The 22277-nt window shown below is 45.9% G+C and overlaps 1 protein-coding gene across 2 annotated transcripts in view; it reads right to left on the minus strand.

Moving 5' to 3' along the window:
- Positions 1 to 22277, minus strand: part of COL4A2 (collagen type IV alpha 2 chain) — a 145815-nt gene that overhangs the window by 57855 nt on the left and 65683 nt on the right. For both annotated transcript variants that reach the window (XM_060272358.1, XM_035110370.2), the window contains 10 exons: positions 20987 to 21028; positions 19990 to 20076; positions 15028 to 15072; positions 11855 to 11917; positions 11150 to 11194; positions 9926 to 9979; positions 8156 to 8222; positions 7181 to 7282; positions 4588 to 4743; positions 691 to 783 (listed from right to left, as the gene is read on the minus strand). In XM_060272358.1, coding sequence (XP_060128341.1) covers positions 691 to 783; positions 4588 to 4743; positions 7181 to 7282; positions 8156 to 8222; positions 9926 to 9979; positions 11150 to 11194; positions 11855 to 11917; positions 15028 to 15072; positions 19990 to 20076; positions 20987 to 21028 — 754 coding nt within the window. The remainder of the gene's footprint in view (positions 1 to 690; positions 784 to 4587; positions 4744 to 7180; positions 7283 to 8155; positions 8223 to 9925; positions 9980 to 11149; positions 11195 to 11854; positions 11918 to 15027; positions 15073 to 19989; positions 20077 to 20986; positions 21029 to 22277) is intronic.

Consider the following 22277-nt stretch of genomic DNA (forward strand, 5'->3'; position numbering starts at 1 on the left):
CTCTGCCCACCAGCCCTGCTTCTAGAGTAGGGCAGCTGCCCTAACTTGCCCCGTGGTGGGTACGCCCTTGTCCAACGCCCTCACTCACAGTATTTCTCACATCTGAAAAACAGACAATAGGCAGTGCCGGAAGCCGGAAGTGGATCCTGGAAATGGGGAGCACCCTGGAGATTCCTGGTCTGCGAGGAGACCCTTCCAAGAGCCCAAAGAGGAAATCCTCTTCAGGCTCTGGGGAGGGTCTCCTAGTGAGCAGAAGACCTCCCTGCTTAGCAGTTGATGTGTGAGGTAGCGCAGAAGCCACCGCTTCCTCACACGTCAGCTTTGCAAGCCACACTGCACCTCTGGCTTCCTTGACAAGCTCAGCTGCCGTGCTGGGAAGAGGCTTCCCGGCGTGGCTCCATGGAGCGGCAAAGCTGCTTCAGGCGACTCCCCACCTTAGACACTGTCCCTTCAGCTTCTGCGCAAGAGTCAGAAGGGCAGTCCAGCTCTGTGGACCAGCATAGCTGGTGTGGAGGGAAGAAGGGTTTTTTAAAGAAAGGTTTTAAATGAGGAAGGCTGAGACAGGGATAGTATAATCTAAACAAGGAGAAAAGTTGCCTGGTCTCAGGATATTGTGCAAATTAAGCCTCTCCCTTTCACGACAATCCACAGCAGACACCGCATGAAAGCACCAGTCCATGTGTGCCTTACCTTTCCACCCCTTTGGCCCTCGTGGTCCTGGGTAACCTTGGTTTCCTGGAGGACCAGGAAACCCTGGAAGACCCTTCACTGCAACAGAAGTATCTGTAGAATGGGATCATTCATTTATTAGATTTTGCAAATGTAACAAGAAGGGAAATAAAGCAACAGCATTAGGTCATTTTAACAATAAACATAATCAATTACTCCTGACTTAAATATACAGATCAATATAAGCAGTCCATATAATAGATATCCAAATGGAATACCTATTTTCCAATGGAAGCCAAATGCAGGGGAAAGTGGACAAAAAGATTAGACCTCCAATTAAAGCAGGTTCTAGCCGACAAATCCATTATTAGGCTAAGTCTAAGACAACAAATGATGCTATCAGATCAAGAACAAAATCCAGTAAGGCCTTACGAAAATTTGGTGCAAGAATTATTACCCTACTTAGGCCGTGATGCAAAATTGACGCCTCTGTGTCTCGACCTTGGTTCGACATGGATTGCATCAAGGGTAAAGATGATCTTATGTCAGCATACTCAAGCTTTAAAGCTAACAAATCAATAACACCAAATATGGACATTGCACAAATTTATGAACTCTAAAAATGCTACAAAAGTACCCTGAAGCAGAAAAAGAAGGAGGCAATGATGGACACATGGTTCCGTCTAATCCAAGCTGCCAAGAAAAAAGATTCGACACTATTCTGGCAAATTGCCTCCAACAGTAAGAGCAGACAGCCAATGCTAGAACAATATATTTCACCTGATAGATGGGAGCACCATTTCAGGCAAATGTACGCTGATACAGACTGTGGAGAGACTTTTGATGCACCGAATATGGAAGACCTCGCAAAATGGAACCCGGTCACCTTGTCAGATATAGAATCTCTATTGTCAAGATCTCGGACTGGGAAAGCGCCTGGCGTAGATCTAATCCCACTTGAGCTCATCAAGGAAAACAAAGAGTGGTGGAGCCCTGTATTATCTTTGCTTATGTATATCGACAGTACGGGACATATTCCAAAAGACTGAGGGGTGGCCGTTATAATTCCCATATACAAAAAAGGGAGTAAGTCAGATCCTGGAAATTATAGGACTATTAGCCTACTTAACATCGTTAGGAAATTGTATGCGTTACATCTCAAAGATAAATTGCTAGATTGGCTTGAGAAGGAGTAAAAAATCGCGGACGGACAGGCTGGTTTCTGAAAAGGGCGAGCAACTATGGACCATTGCTTAGTGTTACAACACCTTATTAAAAAAATATTCAGCCAATAAAGCTTCCGCCCCATATGTGGCTTTTATAGACTTAAAAACTGCTTTCGACTCCATTTCAAGAAGTAAACTCTGGGAGAAGATGAAATCCTCATCTATAGATCCATGCCTTTTTGTTGAATACGAGTACAAATACTAGCCTCATGGTCTGCTGTTCCCATCAGGGCCATCTATCCCATCGGATACGTCAAGCAGGGATGTGTATTAGCTCCCCTATTGTTTAACTATTACATAATTAAAGGGATCAGAATTTCATTCTCCCAAACTGGCAGACAGGACAATCTCTATTCTCTTATATGCGGATGATGCTCTGATTTTATCCAGGACTCCAGTCGAGCTACGGCGGGCACTACGGTCATTAGCTGAACATTGCAAAGAGGCCCATCTTATCATAAATTATCAGAAGACAAAAGTAATGTCTTTTGCCAAACGCCCTAAGATTTGTCCGTGGAGCATAAATGGCCGGAAAATTGAACAAGTTCACTGCCTAAAATACCTAGGTGTGGTTTTCCATGATAAAGGGCTGAAGAAAGCCCATATAACACAGGCAGCGGCAGCAGCCCATAAGTCCTCCGTAGCTATTTAAAGTTTTTTCAGATCAAAGGGGGCACAATATATACCTGCGGCCCTAAAACTTTTTGAGACAAAAGTGATGACCCAATTGTTCTACGAGGTCCCACTATGTGTCCTGCCACCGAATCTGATTCCACTTGAAAGAGTCCAGTCAAAATTTATTAGAGCAGCTCTTCAAATGCCCCCCTGCATGGCAAATGCTGTTCTACGTCTAGAAACAGGCACGATCTGTGTGAATCATAGAGTTGGAAGAGACAACAAGGGTCATCCAGTCCAACCCCCTGCCAAGCAGGAAACACCATCAAAGCATTCATGACAGATGGCTGTCAAGCCTCTGCTTAAAGACCTCTAAAGAAGGAGACTCCACCACACTAATGTTTAGGTGGAATCTTCTTTCTTGTAGTTTGAATCCATTGCTCCATGTCTGCTTCTCTGGAGCAGCAGAAAACAACATTTCTCCCTCCTCTATATGACATCCTTTTATATATTTGAACATGGCTATCATATCACCCCTTAACCTTCTCTTCTCCAGGCTAAACATACCCAGCTCCCTAAGCCGTTCCTCATAAGGCATCGTTTCCAGGCCTTTGACCATTTTGGTTGCCCTCCTCTGGACACGTTCCAGCTTGTCAGTATCCTTCTTGAACTGTGGTGCCCAGAACTGGACACAGTACTCCAGGTAAGGTCTGACCAGAGCAGAATACAGTGGTACTATTACTTCCCTTGATCTAGATGCTATACTCCTATTGATGCAGCCCAGAATTGCATTGGCTTTTTGAGCTGCTGCATCACACTGTTGACTCATGTCAAGTTTGTGGTCTACAAAGACTCCTAGATCCTTTTCACATGTACTGCTCTCAAGCCAGGTGTCACCCATCTTGTATTTGTGCCTTTCATTTTTTTTGCCCAAGTGTAGTACTTTACATTTCTCCCTGTTAAAATTCATCTTGTTTGCTTTGGCCCAGTTGTCTAATCTGTTAAGGTCATTTTGAAGTGTGATCCTGTCCTCTGGGGTATTAGCCACCCCTCCCAATTTGGTGTCATCTGCAAACTTGCTCAGGATGCCCTCAAGCCCATCATCCAAGTGGCACATCCCTGTGGCACCCCACTAGTCACTTCTCTCCAGGATGAAGAGGCGCCATTGATGAGCACCCTTTGGGTTCGGTCAGCCAGCCAGTTATCAAATCCATTAAATGGTAGCATTGTCTAGCCTGCATTTTACTAGCTTCTTTACAAGAATATCATGGGGCACGTGGATCTCCCACCGTGGATCTCCCGCCCTTCCACCCTTTGTTCAGGCTGCATCATTGGTCTTGCTACAGACTTCGGTTGGTTGCCGTTGAGGGGCTTGGTAGGACTTTTTCCACTTGACAAATTGGCACTGGCACTGGTGACTTGGTTTTCGCCCACCTCGTTGCAATTATCACAACTTTGTAAGATTAAGTGGTTAGGCATTGGAATAGCAATGTGTGGGGGAGGGGAGGTGTGGCCATCACCTGCCCCTCTGTGCTCAAGGGTATTCCGTTAAAGGAATCCGGGGGTGTGGATCTCATCCGAAGCCCAGGGAGGGGCTAGGGCCATGCCACAACCCCAGCAGGAACCCAGAGGATGCTCGAGTCGATCCACATCGGCGGGGCTCCCCCTACTGGTGGCTTAACCTTACCAGACTCCCTGCAAGGGGGCCAGGAGTCAGATATAGTCTGTTGATGCTACTGCCTAAGCCAATACCGCTCACATTCTGTAACCAATAAAGTTGTGGCCTAAATTTTGCCCATTAACATTAACCTAAAATTCTGTGTCCTTATGTCTTTATTCTCATAGGGGTGGCTTGGGCCTTTGACACTCAACAGTCCATGCAACCAGTACAAGACAGAAAAGTCTCGTTCCTTCACACTCTGCTTTAGGATTCATTACCAAGTGGAAAGTTTAAAATTCTCACTCGTCTTCTAAATAGTTTCTCAATACTTAAATAGGAAATTTCCAAGAATATTATTGTCAGCACTATCATGTAACTTTTTAATATTAATTGCTGTAAAAAGTTCTGGGTTCCTACCTGGACTTCCTGGAGGGCCAGGGACACCCGGTAATCCAGGTAATCCAATATCGCCATCTAATCCTGGAGGACCTGGATAAACAGCTGCAAAACCTGGATCGCCAATCAGGCCTTTGGGACCCATTTCTCCAGGCAAACCTCTTCCCACAGAGTTATCTGAAATGAGGAAAGCAGGTAGGTATGCATTACTTTAAGAATGCTCTAGATAAAAAAAAGATACATGTCAAGGCTGCAGGGATGTGCACAATTATGTACTTCAGATACCTGTCAATACCCAGACACTAAATTTTGATCAGAATAGTAATAAGAACGGAAGAAGCAAACTAGGGTTTTCATTTACTCACATAGAAAACAGAGGCGAAGCCAAACTGCAAACAACTCTCTCCAATGCCTCTGGGATATATTTCTTTAACACGCAATTGCTACACAATCTTTTACAAAGATTTTCAGGGATGCATTGTATTAGCACTTCAAAAATTACATAATGTCCATTGGTCCTGGCTATAATTCAGCTGAAGCATTGTCTATTAACTAATACTAAGCTCCTCTTTAAAAAAAAGAAAAAGAAAAAGTATAGATTGTGAATAATGGTAGAATCATAGTTCTATAAAGAACCAAAAGTCCAGATCCATTCCTAATGGGTAAAGTCAGGTTAATTCCTACAAAAACAGAATGCCAAAGGTGTTTTTCATTATTTTTCTAAGTTAATCACTCCCCCGAGCTGATTTCTCAACTGAAATCTAAAAATCCAAGCTACACTTATGTAGTTTGTGTGTATACGTGTATGTGTCACACACACGCACACGTCCAAAATGGTCTTTTGTGTGTGTGTCCCAAAACTGGGAAAACTTTTTGACCTGAGAATAAGCCGGTTCACCACACCACAAACTGGCGGAGGAGGAAGGAGCAGCCCGAAAGGGCTACTTTCAGGCTGCTCGTTCCTCTGCCAGCGCAACAGCGGCAAAGGCAGCAGAGGAGGAAGGAGTAGCCTGAAAGGGCTCATTTCGGGCTGCTCATTCCTCCCCCGCCACCTCTGCCACTGTCGGCAGCGACGGGAGAGGACCGAGCAGCCCGAAAGCAGTCCTTTCGGGCTCTTTGGTCCTCCCCCGCTGCCTCTGCCACTCTCAAGAGCAGGACTCCCAACCGCGGCTGCTGTGCCTGCCCTTGCGAGAGGTGGGCGGCGGCAGCGGGACCAGCAGTGAGAAATTTCTCCTTTCTCGCCGCTCGTCCCTCCGCTGTTGCCCGCCTCACTCGAGTATAAGCCGAGGGGGGCTTTTTCAGCACTATATATATATATACACTCTCATATATATATGAGAGAAGTCATGGCATGTCCAGCTTCCATTAGGCTGTGGTCTATCCAATATTTGACATCTTTCCACAGGGCCTGCAAGACAGAGCTGTTCCGCCTGGCCTTTGGCCTGGACTCAGTCTGAGGCTGCATTTTAAAATTTAAAATGTATTTTAACCTGTATTTTAATTGTTTTTCTTTCTTTCTTTTATGTCTTATTGTAGTTTTACTGGTGTCAGCCGCCCTGGGGAGGGCGGGGTATAAATAAAATTATTATTACTATTATTATTTGAAAAATGGGCAGTGATTTACTACCCTCTCCCATTGTCATTCTTCAACTGATACATATTGTATTTGGCTGGGGAAACCCAGCCACATGGGCAAGATATAAATAACAAATGATGATGATGGGGGGGGGGAATTGTTTTTACTCCCACACCAGCCCCCTCCCAGGGCCCTTGGTGCACATGGGAAGCCAACACCCTCCAAAATGTTCAATTCCTCCTTTTCCAGACAAAGAGCTCCATGGGGGGGGGGCAGCGGTTTACTTTCGCGTAAACACAGCTAGGCTGGAGCTGGAAAGTTGGGGAAAGTTCAGCATCCACACAGAACTAGGAGGGAGAGGGCGTTTTCTTTCCATGGGAACCAGTGGGGGGGGGGAGAGGGTTTAGGGATGTAATTGTCTCTCTCGCACGCTGCCCTTCCCACGGCTCCCTCCGCAGCACTGCAGCCCATGTGGAGCCCACGCGCCTCCTGGGGCTTGGCTTGCAGGGGCTGTCTGGGTGGCTCTGCAGCGCTGCAGCCTGTGTGGAGCCTGCGCGCCTCATCTTTGCCTCCCTGCCCCGGGGCTGCAGCTTGCAGGGGGCAGAGGCAGGCACCTCCCGCCTTCCCTGGCCAAGCCACCTGACTGGCCATTGGGCAAAGCTGGCAGCTGGATGCTTGAGGTGGCCAGTGCCAGCCTGAGCGCTTGCTGCAGCAGCCTGGCTAAATGTAGCCTCAACTGCCCATGCGGAGTTTCTCCAGTCGCGGCCAAGCATGTGCTGAGGGCACCTGGTGACCATGGGAGAGAGCGGTGGGCAGAGGCGTGCTGAGGCCTTGGTCGGGATCGACAAAAATCCATTGCACGATTGATGTGTTGGACGTGTCTGCTGTAGATGATTCAAGCTGCATAATTGTTTGCTGCGATTCAGATAAGAGCAACAAATATGAGAATGAAATAAAAATAGTGTAAATGTGAATGTGAAATAAGTAAATTTACTATTCCCAAGTCAATATTGGCGTAAGAAAGTGGCTGGAAATTACCATCTGATGATCCTGGCGGACCAGGACTTCCAGGACTGCCTTGCTCGCCTCGGTTTCCCTCGGGCCCAGGAGCACCATGGAGTCCCCAGTCACCTCTTGCACCTGAAAATATTCCCCAAAGTACAGGCTTAAAGATACAGATATAGAGATGTATCATGTCTCCCAGATGGGCATTTAGCCACTACCCATTTTTGCATGCATACTACACATTCTCAGAGCACACGCAACACCATCACAACCATAGTCCAGCTGGATCAAGGTCCATGGAGAGGAATCCATCAAGTTTCTGTGGCCCATACTGTAACCCACTTTCTCCATCTCCCACCAGTCCCCCAAATCTAATGTCACTGAGTCCTCTCCACCCCTTGGGAAATGCTGGTTTCCCCATTGTGGCATGGAGTGTGACAAGTGGGGAGGGTCTGGGTGCACAGCTCTGTGCCCACATTGAGTAATTAAACTCACCCACAATAAGCTCCATTTTCTGTATCTGGACTGTTCAGTTACTTTCCGTCATGGTTTGGCTTAGTATGCCATCCTTGCATATGTAAGAGCCAAGAAAGTTTACTTTGGCCACTGCACTAATAACCCTGGCAAGTACTTCATACTGTCACACAATATAATCTAATAGGGATGTTGCCTTCTTAAACCCAAGCAATGCACATGCCTCCCAAGCAGTGGACATTGAGGAAGGTTAGTTGCCCCAAGAGGAGCCAGCCATGTATCAAACTAGGTTTACTAAAGAGTCACAACTCCCACCCCACTTTATTGCATGAAAATAATAGGCTGCTTCAAACATATTCAGCTGCACTAAAATAAGGGGTTTTGTGACTATACACAATGGCAAGGAGTGCCAGTACCTCTTTTTTCACACCAATTACAACCATTTTGTGCTGGCACCTGTGGAATTCTTATCAAGATATGACTACAATAATATTTTTTTAAAAAAAAATCAGAAGAAGGACTGAAAAGCAATACCTTTTATTAGTTTGGGGTGTGGTGCATAAGCTGGTGGTCCTTGAGCACCTTTGTCTCCTGGCTCTCCCTGTGTAATTGCAAATTCAGTTCACTGGTTTTATTTGTGGTTGTATGTAAAAGACTTTACTTATTCTGAACAAATAAAAGAAATACAAACATCTCCCCTCATGCGGCAGGAATATGTCTAAGATTGCCTCTCATTCCCCACAAATTTCTGTAATTTCTCTTTGTCGTCTTTCTGCACATGATCCATGTGAGTTAGAATGTCTGTACCAAAGTAGATTATTGCTAAAATAAATATATTTTAGGAGTGCCATCTCCTCTGGAGTGAGCAACACATTGAAACCTCCTATCTTCATTAAAGATGGATGCTGTATTTCTGTTCTCTTTTCTTTTTATTCTTGTAAAAGGTAAAAATAACATTTACTCACTCACAATACTTGTTGAAGAGTAACAAATACAGCATCTTTTTTCAGGCAGGCTTAAAATGGTAATTCGGTTAAAAAGACATACTTAAGTCTAGCTTAAAATGGAGTCTGAGTTTGGAGATCAGACACGGCGGGTGTTTTCACATTGCTGGTAGAGTAGATGAAGAATGGCAAGGGCAGGATGTAAGGAGGGTGAGGACTGCGACAGGGGAGAGACTGGGCTGGAACCATCAAGGGAGGCCTCTGCCTGGCCCCACAACCCCAAACATTTTTTGAAATGTTAAGATATCCTTTTATCATATGTATTGTTCATATTTGAATTTGTGGATTACTTTTGGGGGCAAAATAAATAAAGAGTAATGTAACATAAAAAGTTCCAATTTCATCAAGCTGCATGTCTTGGACACCACTTGCTCCACCCTGGGATGGACACCACGGGTAAGCAAAGCAGCTGGCGCCAGGGCACAAACGTATCTCCCACAGCAGACAGGGCAGCTCATGGACCTCTCCCAGGCATGGTTCATACATAGAACTCAAACCATGCTTTTTTCAACCACTGTTTATTAAACCATGATTTAGCGTTATTTGTGAACCTAGCCCAGCATCTTAACTATGCTTTATTAACTATGGTTAAGAGTTGCTTTCAAGTTAACGTTTGCAGTTGGTTTGAACATTTACCATTGATCAGCGTTATGTGTGAACCTGGACCTTCTCCTTAAGCAGCTGTCGTTACCCAGAAGCTACAGAGAGAAGAGCGGCAAAACATTCACCTGCATTCCAGGCTCAGCAGCTCTCACTGGTGCTTTTAACAATTCTGTTTAAGTGACTGTCAGCCAGATGCCTGAGTTTTAACTATCACTTACATATGACTAACACTGACTGTTACATATGACTAACCCACTGACATCCCTCCAGCTTGTTCTTGGCCGGTCTCTCCTTCCACGGACACTCAGGCCAACCCCCTCCATTGCAGGAGACATGTGGGCTGCGTCTTCCTTCCTGCCTGGGATGTCCAGGTTTGGTTTTATTTGCCGCACTGGGATTGTCTGGCTTACCCGAGCCCTACTCTTCCATCTGTGCTTGGGTGCTATGCAGTTGTTGTACCTCCCGCCTGGGTCTCATGGCTGGCCAGACTCTCTTGTGCTTTCCTACGGGGTCCGGAGTATAGTGAAGGAATGGAGTGCTCAGGTGATCCCCTACAAGGTGTTTCTCACCTTCACCAGGCCACAACACTTGGGATATCGACCAATGAGGCACAGAATTTGAAAAGAGCCATTCTATACAACTTGCTCCATCCCTGGAATTAACATTGTGCAAGCAACATATTAGAATAACAAGCTACCTTAATTCCTTTTTGACCAGGGATGCCAGGGAAGCCGTCATGTCCTGGGAAACCCTGAAATACAGTTCAAAACAACTGCAGGTAATTTCAGGATTTTATCAAAACCCATCTCTCCATAGAAAATCTTTCATGCTTCACCTCACCTAAATTCGCTCTCTAAACTCTCTCCCCACCCCCATTTGTTAGTTGCTGCTGTCTCCTTTTTAAGATAAGCTTTCTGCAGGGCCGTCTTAAGCTTATCTGGCGCCGTGGTGCAGGGATCCCTCGGGCGCCCCCACCCCCACAGGGGTCCCCCCACCCTCCCACATGCGTGCCCGCCGCCTGAATCCCAGTATGGGACAGCTGCATATTCCTGTCTTAATAGGCACCCCACCCTCAGAAATCCCATCGTGGGAATGGGGGTGCACTGGGCAGAGCCAGCTGAGAATAAAGACCCCGGCATTTCCACTGGGCATCTAGGGGGTCACTCATGCAGAGGGGGCGGCTTGGATCTCTATTAAGACTTTCACTTGGATCAGTCCATAGCCACCCCCAAAACACTGGACCACCCTGGAGCAATGCAGCGTGGCCATGATCCAGACAAGGGAGCCGGGCGGGCAGGCAGAGCCGCCACCCCGGAAGCCTCCTCTGGCAGCTCTCGTGAGCCCCTCCAAGGCTGGGAAACTGCACCAGCTGCACCCACTATAATTACAGTGAGAGGCGCGGGTGTGGCGGTAGCAGCCCCTACTCCGAGGCCCTGGCAGGAGAGCAACTCCCTCGCTCGGCCCCTTGGGCCTGCTGGAGCGCTGAGCAGCACTTGGCCCGGCGTGGCATGGTGGAGGCGCTCTCCAGAACTTCGTGCCGTTGTGCCTTGCGCCAGTAGCCTCTGTGGCTAAGATGCCCCTAGCTTTCTGGATATTGCACAAGTATGCACTGCAGCAGAGGAAGAGGTGGGAATTAAGACCATTTTATTGGCTGTGCTAAAGGAGCTCTGAACTGTTTTCATCCAATCTGTGTGGGATAACCACACAGCCTCATATAACCAGCATGCAAAAGTCTAATGAATGCATGAAGAGGGTAATACCATAGAGTAAGCTGTCCTGCCAGGCTTAGCTAAGTCCACTTCCCCTCACCTTGGGAGGGCACAAGTGGGGAGGGAAAGGAGATGGAATGGGAATTTTCCCTCCAACTAGTTCCTTATTTCAAGATCCAAGCCACAATCTGATTTCAGGGCTACAAACTTACCACATCCCCTTCTGTTCCTGTGAGACCGTTGATTCCCGGCAAACCCTAGGAAATTATGCTTGGTTATTTATTTATTTATTTATTTAGTAAGTAAGTAAGTAAGTAAGTAAGGTAAGTATCCTGTCCTTCCTCCCACAGGAGCGCAGGGTAGTAACTATCAAAATGCTAAAACAGAACGATTTAAAACAAAATTATATAAAACCATTTAAAAATAAATTAGAACTAAAAAACATAAAAAACAAGCACATGCCCTCATAGTTACTAATTTCACAGTTGGTGTGTAATTTACCAGTCATCAAATGCCCTGGTGAACAGGAATGTTTTTTCCATTTCCACGGAAAGTCAATAGTGAGGAGTTAGAAAGAACCACAATAGCCCTTGAGTCCAACCCTCTGCAATTCAGGGTATTAATGGGGGGCTTTATTTGAACCTGCAACCCTGAGACTAAGGGTCTCATGCTCTACAGACGGAGCTATCCTAGCATGGGGGGGGGGATTCGTTTCTGATGCCAAATATGGTAAAAAGCCAGAACCAACAGTATCATCCAAAATAAAATTTGACTGGATGCATTCTTTAAATCCACACTACACAAAATGTTACATTTGATTGTGACACTCTCTGATGGTCTGGTAGAATGACAGGGAAAATATCATACAGTATTGGGAATGGCAAACCATTTGCTCTTTATTTTGACCAGATACTTACTCGTTGTCCTGTAAAGCCTGTTATTCCTTCCTCTCCCTTTTCTGCTGGAAGTGCATGATGACCCTAACAAAGGAAGAAAGAACTATTTGCTCTTATTTCACATCACAATTAGATTTAGCACGATAATCAAATTGTACGCATTGCTCGCCTCCTTCTGGCAACTCCTGCAGCCAAACATATTGCTCTGCTTTCCTTTGGACCCCATTGGTGAGGCTGAGAGACTGGTCCTGTTGTCTGGGCAGCCCAGGACCTCCAGACAGACAGGCCAGGCTTGCCAATGCAGTGGTTTGACTTCACCCCAGAAGGCATACTCCATTGTCTCTCAAGACAGATGAATGCCAACAATCCAATTGCATGGAGAGGATCTTGACAATAGCAGAGAGAGCAGTTCCATGAACAAGTATGGGCCAAACATACTCTCTTAAGCATATGTTTGTTCTGTTCACATATAAAGCACAGGCCTCCTTTTTACAACAAAAAGGAGTGTGAGAGGGAAGCCTCCCCAGCGAGCTTTGCTGTCTGCTGCTGCTTTAAAGCAGTTTTCTCCAGTCCTGCTCCCATTGAGCAAAGCAGGAAGAACTTTGCAGAAAGATAGGAAGTTGTGACAGACAGCAGTGCAAGGCCAGAGTCTGGTGATAAAGCGCCTCAAACTTCCACCAGAGGGCGAGAACCTCTCTGGGATTGGCTACCCGGAGCGGAGGGGCGGAGCAGCACTTTCAGAGGGCCAATGACAGGTCTTGGTCTAAGATGGGGGAAAGGGATGAGGAGAGTCTTGGACGGAGGGAGAACTGGCTCTGATCCGAGTGGTACATCCGCTCTGAGGAGACCAGAGGAAGGAGGAGGAAGAGCGGCTGGAGGGTCTGGGGAAAGTATTCTGACAGGAACTAACTGGAGGGCTGAGTCTGAGCCAGGAGAGGGAGAAGATGGAGGAAGACAGACTCAAGCCCTTGGGAGGGGAGAGATCTTCTAGGCCGGAGCTTGATGACACACTTTAAAGAGATGCCTCATTTGTGACACACGACTTCAGATTTACTAGCAAACTGGAGGGGAAACAAACTCCTTTCTAGCACGACACACGTCTTTGGAAAGCTCTGTTCTAGGCAAAGAAGACCCCTAAGCCAGTAACAAGGGGGGGGGGGATCCCCTGGGTCTGTTATACTATTTGGAAATACCTCCGCAGTGGGAACTGAGGGAAAGTGCCCCTCACTTATGAACCAGGGTATTCAATTGGGAAACACTGGCCTGTGAGCAGCGTTCCTTTGCTCAGGTACCAAATTTATAAACTGTGTTAAAAGCAATGACCTTAAGCATCTGCTTGAGCTAAGCATAAGGACAAAAAAAAGGAGTAACACAAACTGAAGCAGAACAACAGGTTTTGAGTAAAGGGAATTGAAGAGAAGCTATGCCTCTAGTGTTGTGTTTAAGCCTGTGACATCTTTAACCTTAGTTTAAGTAATAAGTTAACTTCTCCCTGAAAAAACATGTCTCCTGACTCAAATTTGTTTCACAAGCTTCTTTTTGTAAATAAAACTTTTCTTGTTTGATCTTGGCTAAAACTCGAAATTACTAGGTTTTTCCTCACACAAGACCTGTGGTAAATTGTAGACTTCTATTTAATTGGCATACTGTGAGGTGGGTCCGCTATATTTAATTGGGGGCAGTTAGAGGGGTGAATCTGCTGCATTTTAATTGGGAGTTAGCGGTGGGATCCACTACAGAAGTGCGTCAAGATAGCGAGGATCCCACATGCTTTCCCTTTCCATTTATGAAATAGATCCTCCTCCACTTTAATAATTTTTAACAGTGAAATAGCTCCATAAACAATGGGAGGAAACTGCAATTAAAATCTCATGTACGAACAGAAACTAATGCTGTGGCAAACAAAAGGAACTATTGAAGGGACAATTAGGAGGCTATTAATCAAACCACCAATATATATTCAACAAGTAATAAAATTATGGTAGTTGAACAAGAGAACAGAACATATTTAATGACAGACACCAGAACCCTTAAAAGTCTCAATCCTGTTTCACCTGGTGCTGTAATTGCATTTTATTATAAAAATGGCCACAACTCAGGCCTTAACATGCATGGGAGGACAATGTAGGCAATACTGGACTGCAACAGGTTGACAATTTCATTGTAAGAAAAGGGTGGATCGGGTGGGGGCCTCATCCATCCATCCCCTGAACTTTTTATGACCCACAAAGACCCCACTGATTTTGGAGGTGTCAGCAAAAGGAAAAAAAAACTCAACATCATTTAAGTAGTGAGTTAAGATCCACATCAGGAACAAGTGGGCAATAAAGATCTGCATCAGAAACAAGAGGGGAATAAAATCAACAGCTGAAGTGGGAATCAAAGGTGACTGTTTTTGGGGGGAGGGAGAAGAGGCCCCCTCTTAATCACACTGGATGCATGCAGACCCCAGGAGACCCCAGAGGGCAGCCCTTCCTATTCGCCCTGAGGCCACTGTAGAGGTGGCACCGGGGGGGGGGCATCGAGGCGGGGACAGATCCAGCCTCCAAGGAGTGCACCACAGTCATTGCTCATTGCTACTGCTGTGGAGGCTGCAGCAGGTGATGCCCCTGTGGATCCAGCAGCCTGAGGAGGCCGCCTCACCTTGCCTCATGGGTGGACTGGCCCTGTCCCAGATCAGCTGGTGAGGGGGCCGGTGGGCATGTGAGAGTGTGCCTGGGTTTACATGAGAGGATGAGGTGGCCACCTCCTATTGGCATACATTATACAGTGGAAAGGGAAAGCTGAGTGTAGTCGGACACGGACTCTGACTTTAAGAAATGTCATTGCAGGGAGAAGGCAGGCAGGCCAAAGCTCAGAAGGAGCTCAGGCTTGCAAGAGAGGTTAAAAATAATTTCTAAATGTTTATTCGGCTATATTCAAAGCAGGAGGAAGAACAATGAAGTAACAGTTCCTCCTCTGTGTGGAGAAGATGGAGAAATGCTACTGACAGAGAGAAGCCAGAACTGCTTGACACCAACTTTGTTCCTGTCTTCTCGACCTGGTGCTCATAACCAATCCCATTTCATTAGGGAGAAACAAAATGGATGAATCAAAGTATGGCATATGGTGCCTTGGCTCTTTCCCATGGACATACTACTGATTATCTTGAACAGAGGAGTATAATTGTGCTGCATTTCTTTCTGTGTACTTACCGGAATTCCAGCGTCTCCCCTTTTACCTTTTATTCCTTTCTCACCCTAACAATATATTAAAAAGAACAGTTAATGCTTGAGCAAGACATTTGTATTAATCAAAAATCAAATTTAGAGTTCTGTCCTAGGCTAAATTTACACTGGATAGAATATTTAGATGCAAGTAACCTGTTACAGTGGGATGCAGGTGGCGCTGTGGGTTAAACCACAGAGGCTAGGGCTTGCCGATCAGAAGGTCGGCAGTTCGAATCCCTGTGATGGTTGTGAGCTTCCATTGTTCGGTCCCTGCTCCTGCCAACCTAGCAGTTTGAAAGCACATCAAAGTGCAAGTAGATAAATAGGTACCGCTCCAAGCGGGAAGGTAAACGGCGTTTCCGTGTGCTGCTCTGGTTTGCCAGAAGCAGCTTTGTCATGCTGGCCACATGACCTGGAAGCTGTGCGCCGGCTCCCTCAGCCAATAACGCAAGATGAGCGCTGCAACCCCACAGTCGGTCACAACTAGACCTAATGGCCAGGGGTCCCTTTACCCTTTACCTTTTAACCTGTGACAGTGCATCTTTGATACAACAACAACAATCTTTATTACGGTCCATAGACCCATCAATTCGTTACAAAGCAATACCCAATAAAGACATCCTGCTTTCAGGTTTCAGAAGCATTTTGTTCAAACTTAGAGTTGGGATCATTGATTCTTGCAACCACCAATAGAAACTTCACCACTGCTAATGTTCTAGCATTTGATACACTGACGGTGACGGCAATGCCACCAGCAGAGGAACCAAAATGGATCAGTACTAGGAACAGACAGTACCCAGTTTGAACCCTTACATGCAGTGCCAAGCCCTTACACTGGCATAACATTACCCGAGGAGAGAAGGTAGTATAAAATAGAAGAATCTTGCTGAACCCAATGGAGAGCAAAACATTGCCCCCATCTCTTCTACTCCACCCACGGTGCAACAAAGGAGCATAGGATTCAAATGAATTCTGTACCCAAACAAACCCACAACTGCATGTAAATCCTGGTCAAAATTCATCACTCAGATGCGAAGGCACAAATCTCTCTCTCTGGCCGCATGTCATGCAGATTTACAGCAGACATGGAATCTGCTTTGTTTTTCTACTAGAACCCTGAGATGTACCAGGAATCAGAGCCAGGAATTCTTTGCTGAGTTTAAGAACTGAATGTTACTTACAGTCCTTCCAGAAAAGAAATCCATCCCTTGTTATCACCTCACACCCCAGCCAGCCTTTTTTTCATTTCCGCAGTATAACATGGGGAGGTGGAGAATCATTGTGTTGTTGACTGATAAAAAACCTTTATTGCCTACTTCAGATTGCTTGGAGATGTACTGTCAAATCCTAATCCTATAGCATGTGTGCCAGAGAGGGCACTCAGAGCCCTCTCTGGGCACGTGCACTGTCGCCCCAGCAGGGCTGTAGCTTCTGTGCGGGGGGGGGGGGCTCACGCCTGCTGTCCAAAGCCTGCAGCACCAGGGCCTGGCAAGCATCGAGGGGGTGAGCAGGCATTGACTTTTGATGCGCCAGGGCCTCCCGCTGGTCTGTTTCTCCTACTCGGGAGTAATCCGCCTTGAGTTCAGCAGGGCTTAACTCCCAGGTCAGTAAGCATATAAAGATGGCAACCTAAAAAGGGGCTGCTGGGTTTACATGTTCACTGGGCTTTCCCGTGGATGCCAACAGAGAAAGTCATTCCATGGAGGCTGTGATCAAAAGGAAGCCGAAGAAATGGCAGATAATAATAATAATAATAATAATAATAATAATAATAATTTTATGCCCTGCCCATCTGGCTGGGTTTATTTATTTATATTTATTTGTATGTGAGCACGCAGAGAATCATTATTATCTCATATTAAAAATTGGGAGAGGGTGGCTCTTAGTGCAGTCTTGCAGTGTACACTAGTGGCCAAACTTGTGGAACCTTCTGGAAAAAATGTATTTCTGAGGTTTGATGGCTCACTTTGATTTGGAGTAATACCAGTGCTTTTTTTCTGTGGGGACACAGGGGGAAGCATATCCCTAAACATTTTGTGAATTTAAAGGGAGAAGAAATTCACTGTATTTATTTCCCCCGATTTGAACTGTATTTTCCCCTGGTGGTAATTTTCTTGAGTCAAAATGAAAGTACCCCTAAACATTTTTTAAAGAAAAAAAGCACTGAGTTATACCATAAAATTATATATCAATGGAAAGATAATTTAATGAAGAATGTAATGCAATAACTTTTATGAAGGATTATTACTTGCAAACCAACATTCATAAAGTCCTGCAGCAACCACTATGTCATATGATATACTATAAACAAACATGTACAACTAATGAAGCCCAGGAGGGTAAAACAAGGCCATTATTCTGGAAATCCTTGTCAAGATTCTGTGGAACTGTAGCAAGCTCCTATTTGGACTTTACGAATATACAAAGACATAACGTGGAACGTTGTTGTTTAGTCTTGTCCAACTCTTCGTGACCCCATGTACCAGAGCACACCAGGCACTCCTGTCTTCCACTGCCTCCCGCAGTTTGGTGAAACTCACATGGAATAATGTGGAATAGAAACTAGCAAATAATTGGACTTTATGAACAAACTGAACTATTGGGATTTCTGTTTACTTTGTTGAACTTTATATGTTGATTATGTATGAGAGAAATATTTGATGCTGTGGAAAATATAGAAGAGCAGTATTTATGTGAATATACAACCAGTTACGTATTGTGTGTTTGTTGGATTATTTATTACAACAGCAGTCATAAAGAAGAAACGTGAAACACACAGAAAAAAATGAGATATACAGCTTAAGTTGCCGTGTTGACAATTGATAAATAAGTGGGTTTCGGGTTGCAGTTTGGGCACTCAGTCTCCTATATTTTGCCCATCCCTGACTTAGGACATGTAAGAAGAAACTTTGTTGCTGAGAACCATGGGAAAAGACCCTTTGCATAGTGCAAGGACAAAGCACTCACACAGGTCAAGCAAGGAAAGGGGGAGTCCATGATTCAGTCTGGTTGTTTAAAGCACTATAAGGTCAGAACACAGATCTTTGGTCAGTCATTTCTTGACATGTATTTTAACTAGCAAAATTTCTGGAGTAAAACCTTGTACAGTGGTACCTCGGTTTCTGAACAAAATTGGTTCCGGAAGTCTGTTCATAAACTGAAGCGAACTTTCCCATTGAAAGTAATGGAAAGTGGATTAATCCGTTCCAGATGGGTCCGCGGCATTCGTAAACCGAAAATTCGTAAACTGAGGTGTTCATAAACGGAGGTTCCACTGTACCAGCATTGAAGAGATCTGGCTGTACAAAATATAGAATACTTGCTGTGGCCCAGTGAGGGGGCGATATCCCAGTGGAGGACGGTAGGATAGTCCCCCCTCTGTTGTCCCCGGGGAGTGGTGGGGTCTCCCCCCTGTATCTCCACACCTTGGTCTCCACCCCTGGGGTGGTCTGGGTCTCTGGGTGGTGTGGGTTTTTGGGGGGTGGAGGGGAGGGTCGATGAGAGGGCAGGGGTTCTGGGGTTTCCTGGTCCTGGTATTGTGGGGTAGTGGGGAGGGATGAGGTGTGAGATGGGTTTGTGGAGGGTGGGGGTGGGGGTGGTGAGGGATGAGGAGGGTGTTTTCTCTCGGGGTGGTGTGGGTTTTGGGGGGCTGGAGGGGATGGTTGAGGAGAGGGTAGGATTTATGGGGGGCCCTGGTCCTGGTATTGGTGGGGGGTGGGGAAGGAGGAGGTTTGAGATGGGTTTGTGGAGGGTTGTGGTCTGGGGTGGGGGTTGGGGAGGGATGAGGAGGGTGTTTGGTCTATGGATGGCCCTGATGTGGGTCGGAGGGGAGAGGTTTATAGTGGTCTGGGTCCATTTCCATCGGGGGTCTTGGGTGGAGGTGTGGTCTCTTCAAAGGGGTAAGTCTGTGTGTGGTCAGGATTTACGGAGGAGTTGCAGTCTGTTGAACGATCCAGGGAGTGGACGGTTGTGGTTTCGGGAACCGTAGCAGGGTATGGATCGGGCTGGGTTTGTGGGCGTCGGGAGTTTGGGGCGGCAGTGAGGCTTGTGGCAGGGTGTGTGGCAGGGTCCAAGGGAGGGGACTTGTTCCCGAGGAGGCGGCATTGGTCCCGAGGAAGCGGCCACGGTGGTGTCAGGGTCTGTCAGGTGGTGTGGGAGTGTCAGAGGGAGCGGCCTGGCTCCCGAGGAGGCGGCCGTGGTGGTGTCGGCTGTGTTCGATATTGTTGGCGGATGGATCTCCCTGGCTGGCATAGCTCATGGCGGAGGTGGGGTCTGTGGGGTGTGGGAGGAGGAGGAGCTGTGGAGATTATGCCACTGGAGGGCGCTATTTTTGTTTGTGTTTGTTTGTGTAAAAACACGTTTTTACCTTTGTTAGGTCCCCTAACAAAGATGTGAACAATCCGAGGTTATACAAACACACGGGTAGTAGCGTGGACCGTTGTGTCCAAATTTCAACACAATCGGTCAATCGGAGAAAAGTGGAGCCCACAATTCCGCCGTATCTACATTTACATATATATATATATAGATTTCTTGAATGATTCTGTGATTATTTAATCACAATAGAAAATATAAAGCTATTGAGTCCTTAAGATTAGGGTTTCATTTAAAAATGTGTTTTGGGAGGAAGGAAATCTAGGCAGATCATTCTTTTATTTCATTTACAGCAGGCATCCCCAAACTGCGCCCCTCCAGATGTTTTGGCCTACAACTCCCATGATCCCTAGCTAACAGGACCAATGGTCGGGGAAGATGGGAATTGTAATCCAAAACATCTGGAGGGCCGAAGTTTGGGGATGCCTGATTTACAGCATATGAGATATGGCCACAGGATAATATTCACCTGCTGTTTTGATGAATAAGAGCACTCAGGAAACATGCTTTGCTCATTTCTGTACTCTATGAAATGAATAACTGGGAGTAATTTTCTGTAAGATTTTTAATTACCTTATATTCACTTGAAATTACATCTGTTGAAGTGACAAACTCTCCTGTTGACGGGCGCCCAGGGAGACCAGGAGGCCCAATCTCACCCTGCAGGAAAGCCACAATAATATAGTCAACAACAAGTAAAGGAAAGGTTTAAAAGTGGTAGTACATTTTTTTGAACTACACCAGAATGAACAACATAAAGAAAACAGTCGTAGTTATACTGATTTCAAATCTGAAAAGCTGGATGATCTGCTGCTATAAATATACCAAAGTGCTAAGGACAACAAATGGATTCTGGTCTCATCATATCAGGAAGGATTTCATGTGACAAAACTAGAATTGCGTTAAAACTCTCCAATCACTAGAAATGTTACTTTTGTTTGCTTGTTTCCTGCAGTTTCACTTTGGGCGTGGCTTTGCTTTTAAATCATCATACAATTTCCTGCTAAAGAAGATCCTTGGAGGGCTAACATATTTCTCCTTTTGATATTGTCATTTATATATATGCACTGCCCTATTATTTTAGGTTCTCCAATGTTCTTTATTGTGGATTGATATTTTGGTTGGTGGTGTAGATAAATTTAGCTTAATAGATTACATGCTGTTTCTATATTTGTTCGTTTGTGCTACAACTCCTATCACCCCTGACTATAGTCCTTGCAGGCCGGGGGTGACTGCAGTTCAGAATCCAAAAGCCCCTGTATCCCTTCCCCATGAGCACTTTGGGATGCCTGGACTAGACAAATTATTATAGAATACATCTTTTGAAGCCAAATAGAAATTCCATTTTCAGAAACATCATAGATACATGATAACCAACTACTGAAGACAAACAGGCAAGGACCATCAATTTCATGCCTCCTGTATGTTTTTTCAGAGGCCACTGGGCAAGCACCACAAATTCTCTAACCGGTAACAGCTGTGCTTCTGGCACAAGTCAATGAATTATCACTCAAAACTGTATTCATCATATTCCGATAGAAATGCAAACTAATTAGAATATTCCCTTTACCTTGTCACCCTTTTCTCCATAAAAGCCAAGGCCTCTGTTGCCCTGAAATGACAAGTACTTATTATTAAGTGGGTGTTTTTCCGGCATATGAAGTACTTTTCCAAATGGTAATCTGGAAATGGTTTTTCTCTCTGTTTAACTGTTTTACCAACAATTAAAATAATTCTATGACATTTAGACTATAAACTATCGGTTGTGACTGGCATTTCCTATAGTATCTCCTAAATCTATACTGATTAAGAAGTAGAATAGTCAATACATGCTTGATGATGATGATGATAATATATTTATTTATACCCCACCCATCTGGCTGGGTTACCCCAGCAACACTAGGCAGCTTCCAACAAAGATAAAAAATACATTAAAACATCAGTCATTAAAAAACTTCCCCCAACAGGGCTGCCTTCAGATGTCTTCTAAATGTCAGACAGTTTGACATCTGATGGGAGGGCATTCCACAGGGCGGGCGCCCTCCGCCTGGTTCCCTGTAACTTGGCTTCTCGCAGTGAGGGAACCGCCAGAAGGCCCTTAGTGCTGGACCTCAGTGTCCTGGCAGAATGATGGGGGTGGAGATGCTCCTTCAGGTATACTGGGCCGAGGCCACTTAGGGCTTTAAAGGTCAGCACCAACACTTTAATTGTGCTTGGAAACATACTGGGAGCCAATGTAGGTCTTACAGGACCGGTGTTATATGGTCTCGCCGGCCACTCCCAGTCACCAGTCTAGCTGCCACATTCTGGATTAGTTGTAGTTTCCGGGTCACCTTGAAAGGTAGCCCCACGTAGAGCACATTGCAGTTGTCCAAGCAGGAGATAACTAGAGCATGCACCACTCTGGCGAGACAGTCCGCGGGCAGGTAGGATCTCAGCCTGTATACCAGATGGAGCTGGTAGACAGCTGCCCCGGACACAAAATTGACCTGTGTCTCCATGGACAGCTGTGAGTCCAAAATGACTCCCGGGCTATGCAGCTGGTTCTTCATGTCAGGGATGAGCCAGAGGTCTCGTTTCCCAGAGGGAGGGGGAGACGTAGGGGTGGAAGGAGGAGGAGGTGTGCCCGAGGGGGGTGAGGAGGAGAGAGCTATTGAAGTCAGGCTACAGGAACAGCCAGGAAGTTCACAGGAGCAACAAGGGTTAAGTTCTAGTTCAGAGTTGGACGGAAGGTTTAAGCCAGCTCCCGCGAGGCATGTTGAGAAGAAGAGAGGCGAAAGATGGAGCAAGAGGGTTCACCATTTTCTTGCGTGCTGGCAGGGATCTGAACTGAGTGACTCTGATGAATGATCATTATGTGC

Source organism: Zootoca vivipara, chromosome 3 (assembly GCF_963506605.1).
Source record: "Zootoca vivipara chromosome 3, rZooViv1.1, whole genome shotgun sequence".
Taxonomy (NCBI): domain Eukaryota; kingdom Metazoa; phylum Chordata; class Lepidosauria; order Squamata; family Lacertidae; genus Zootoca; species Zootoca vivipara.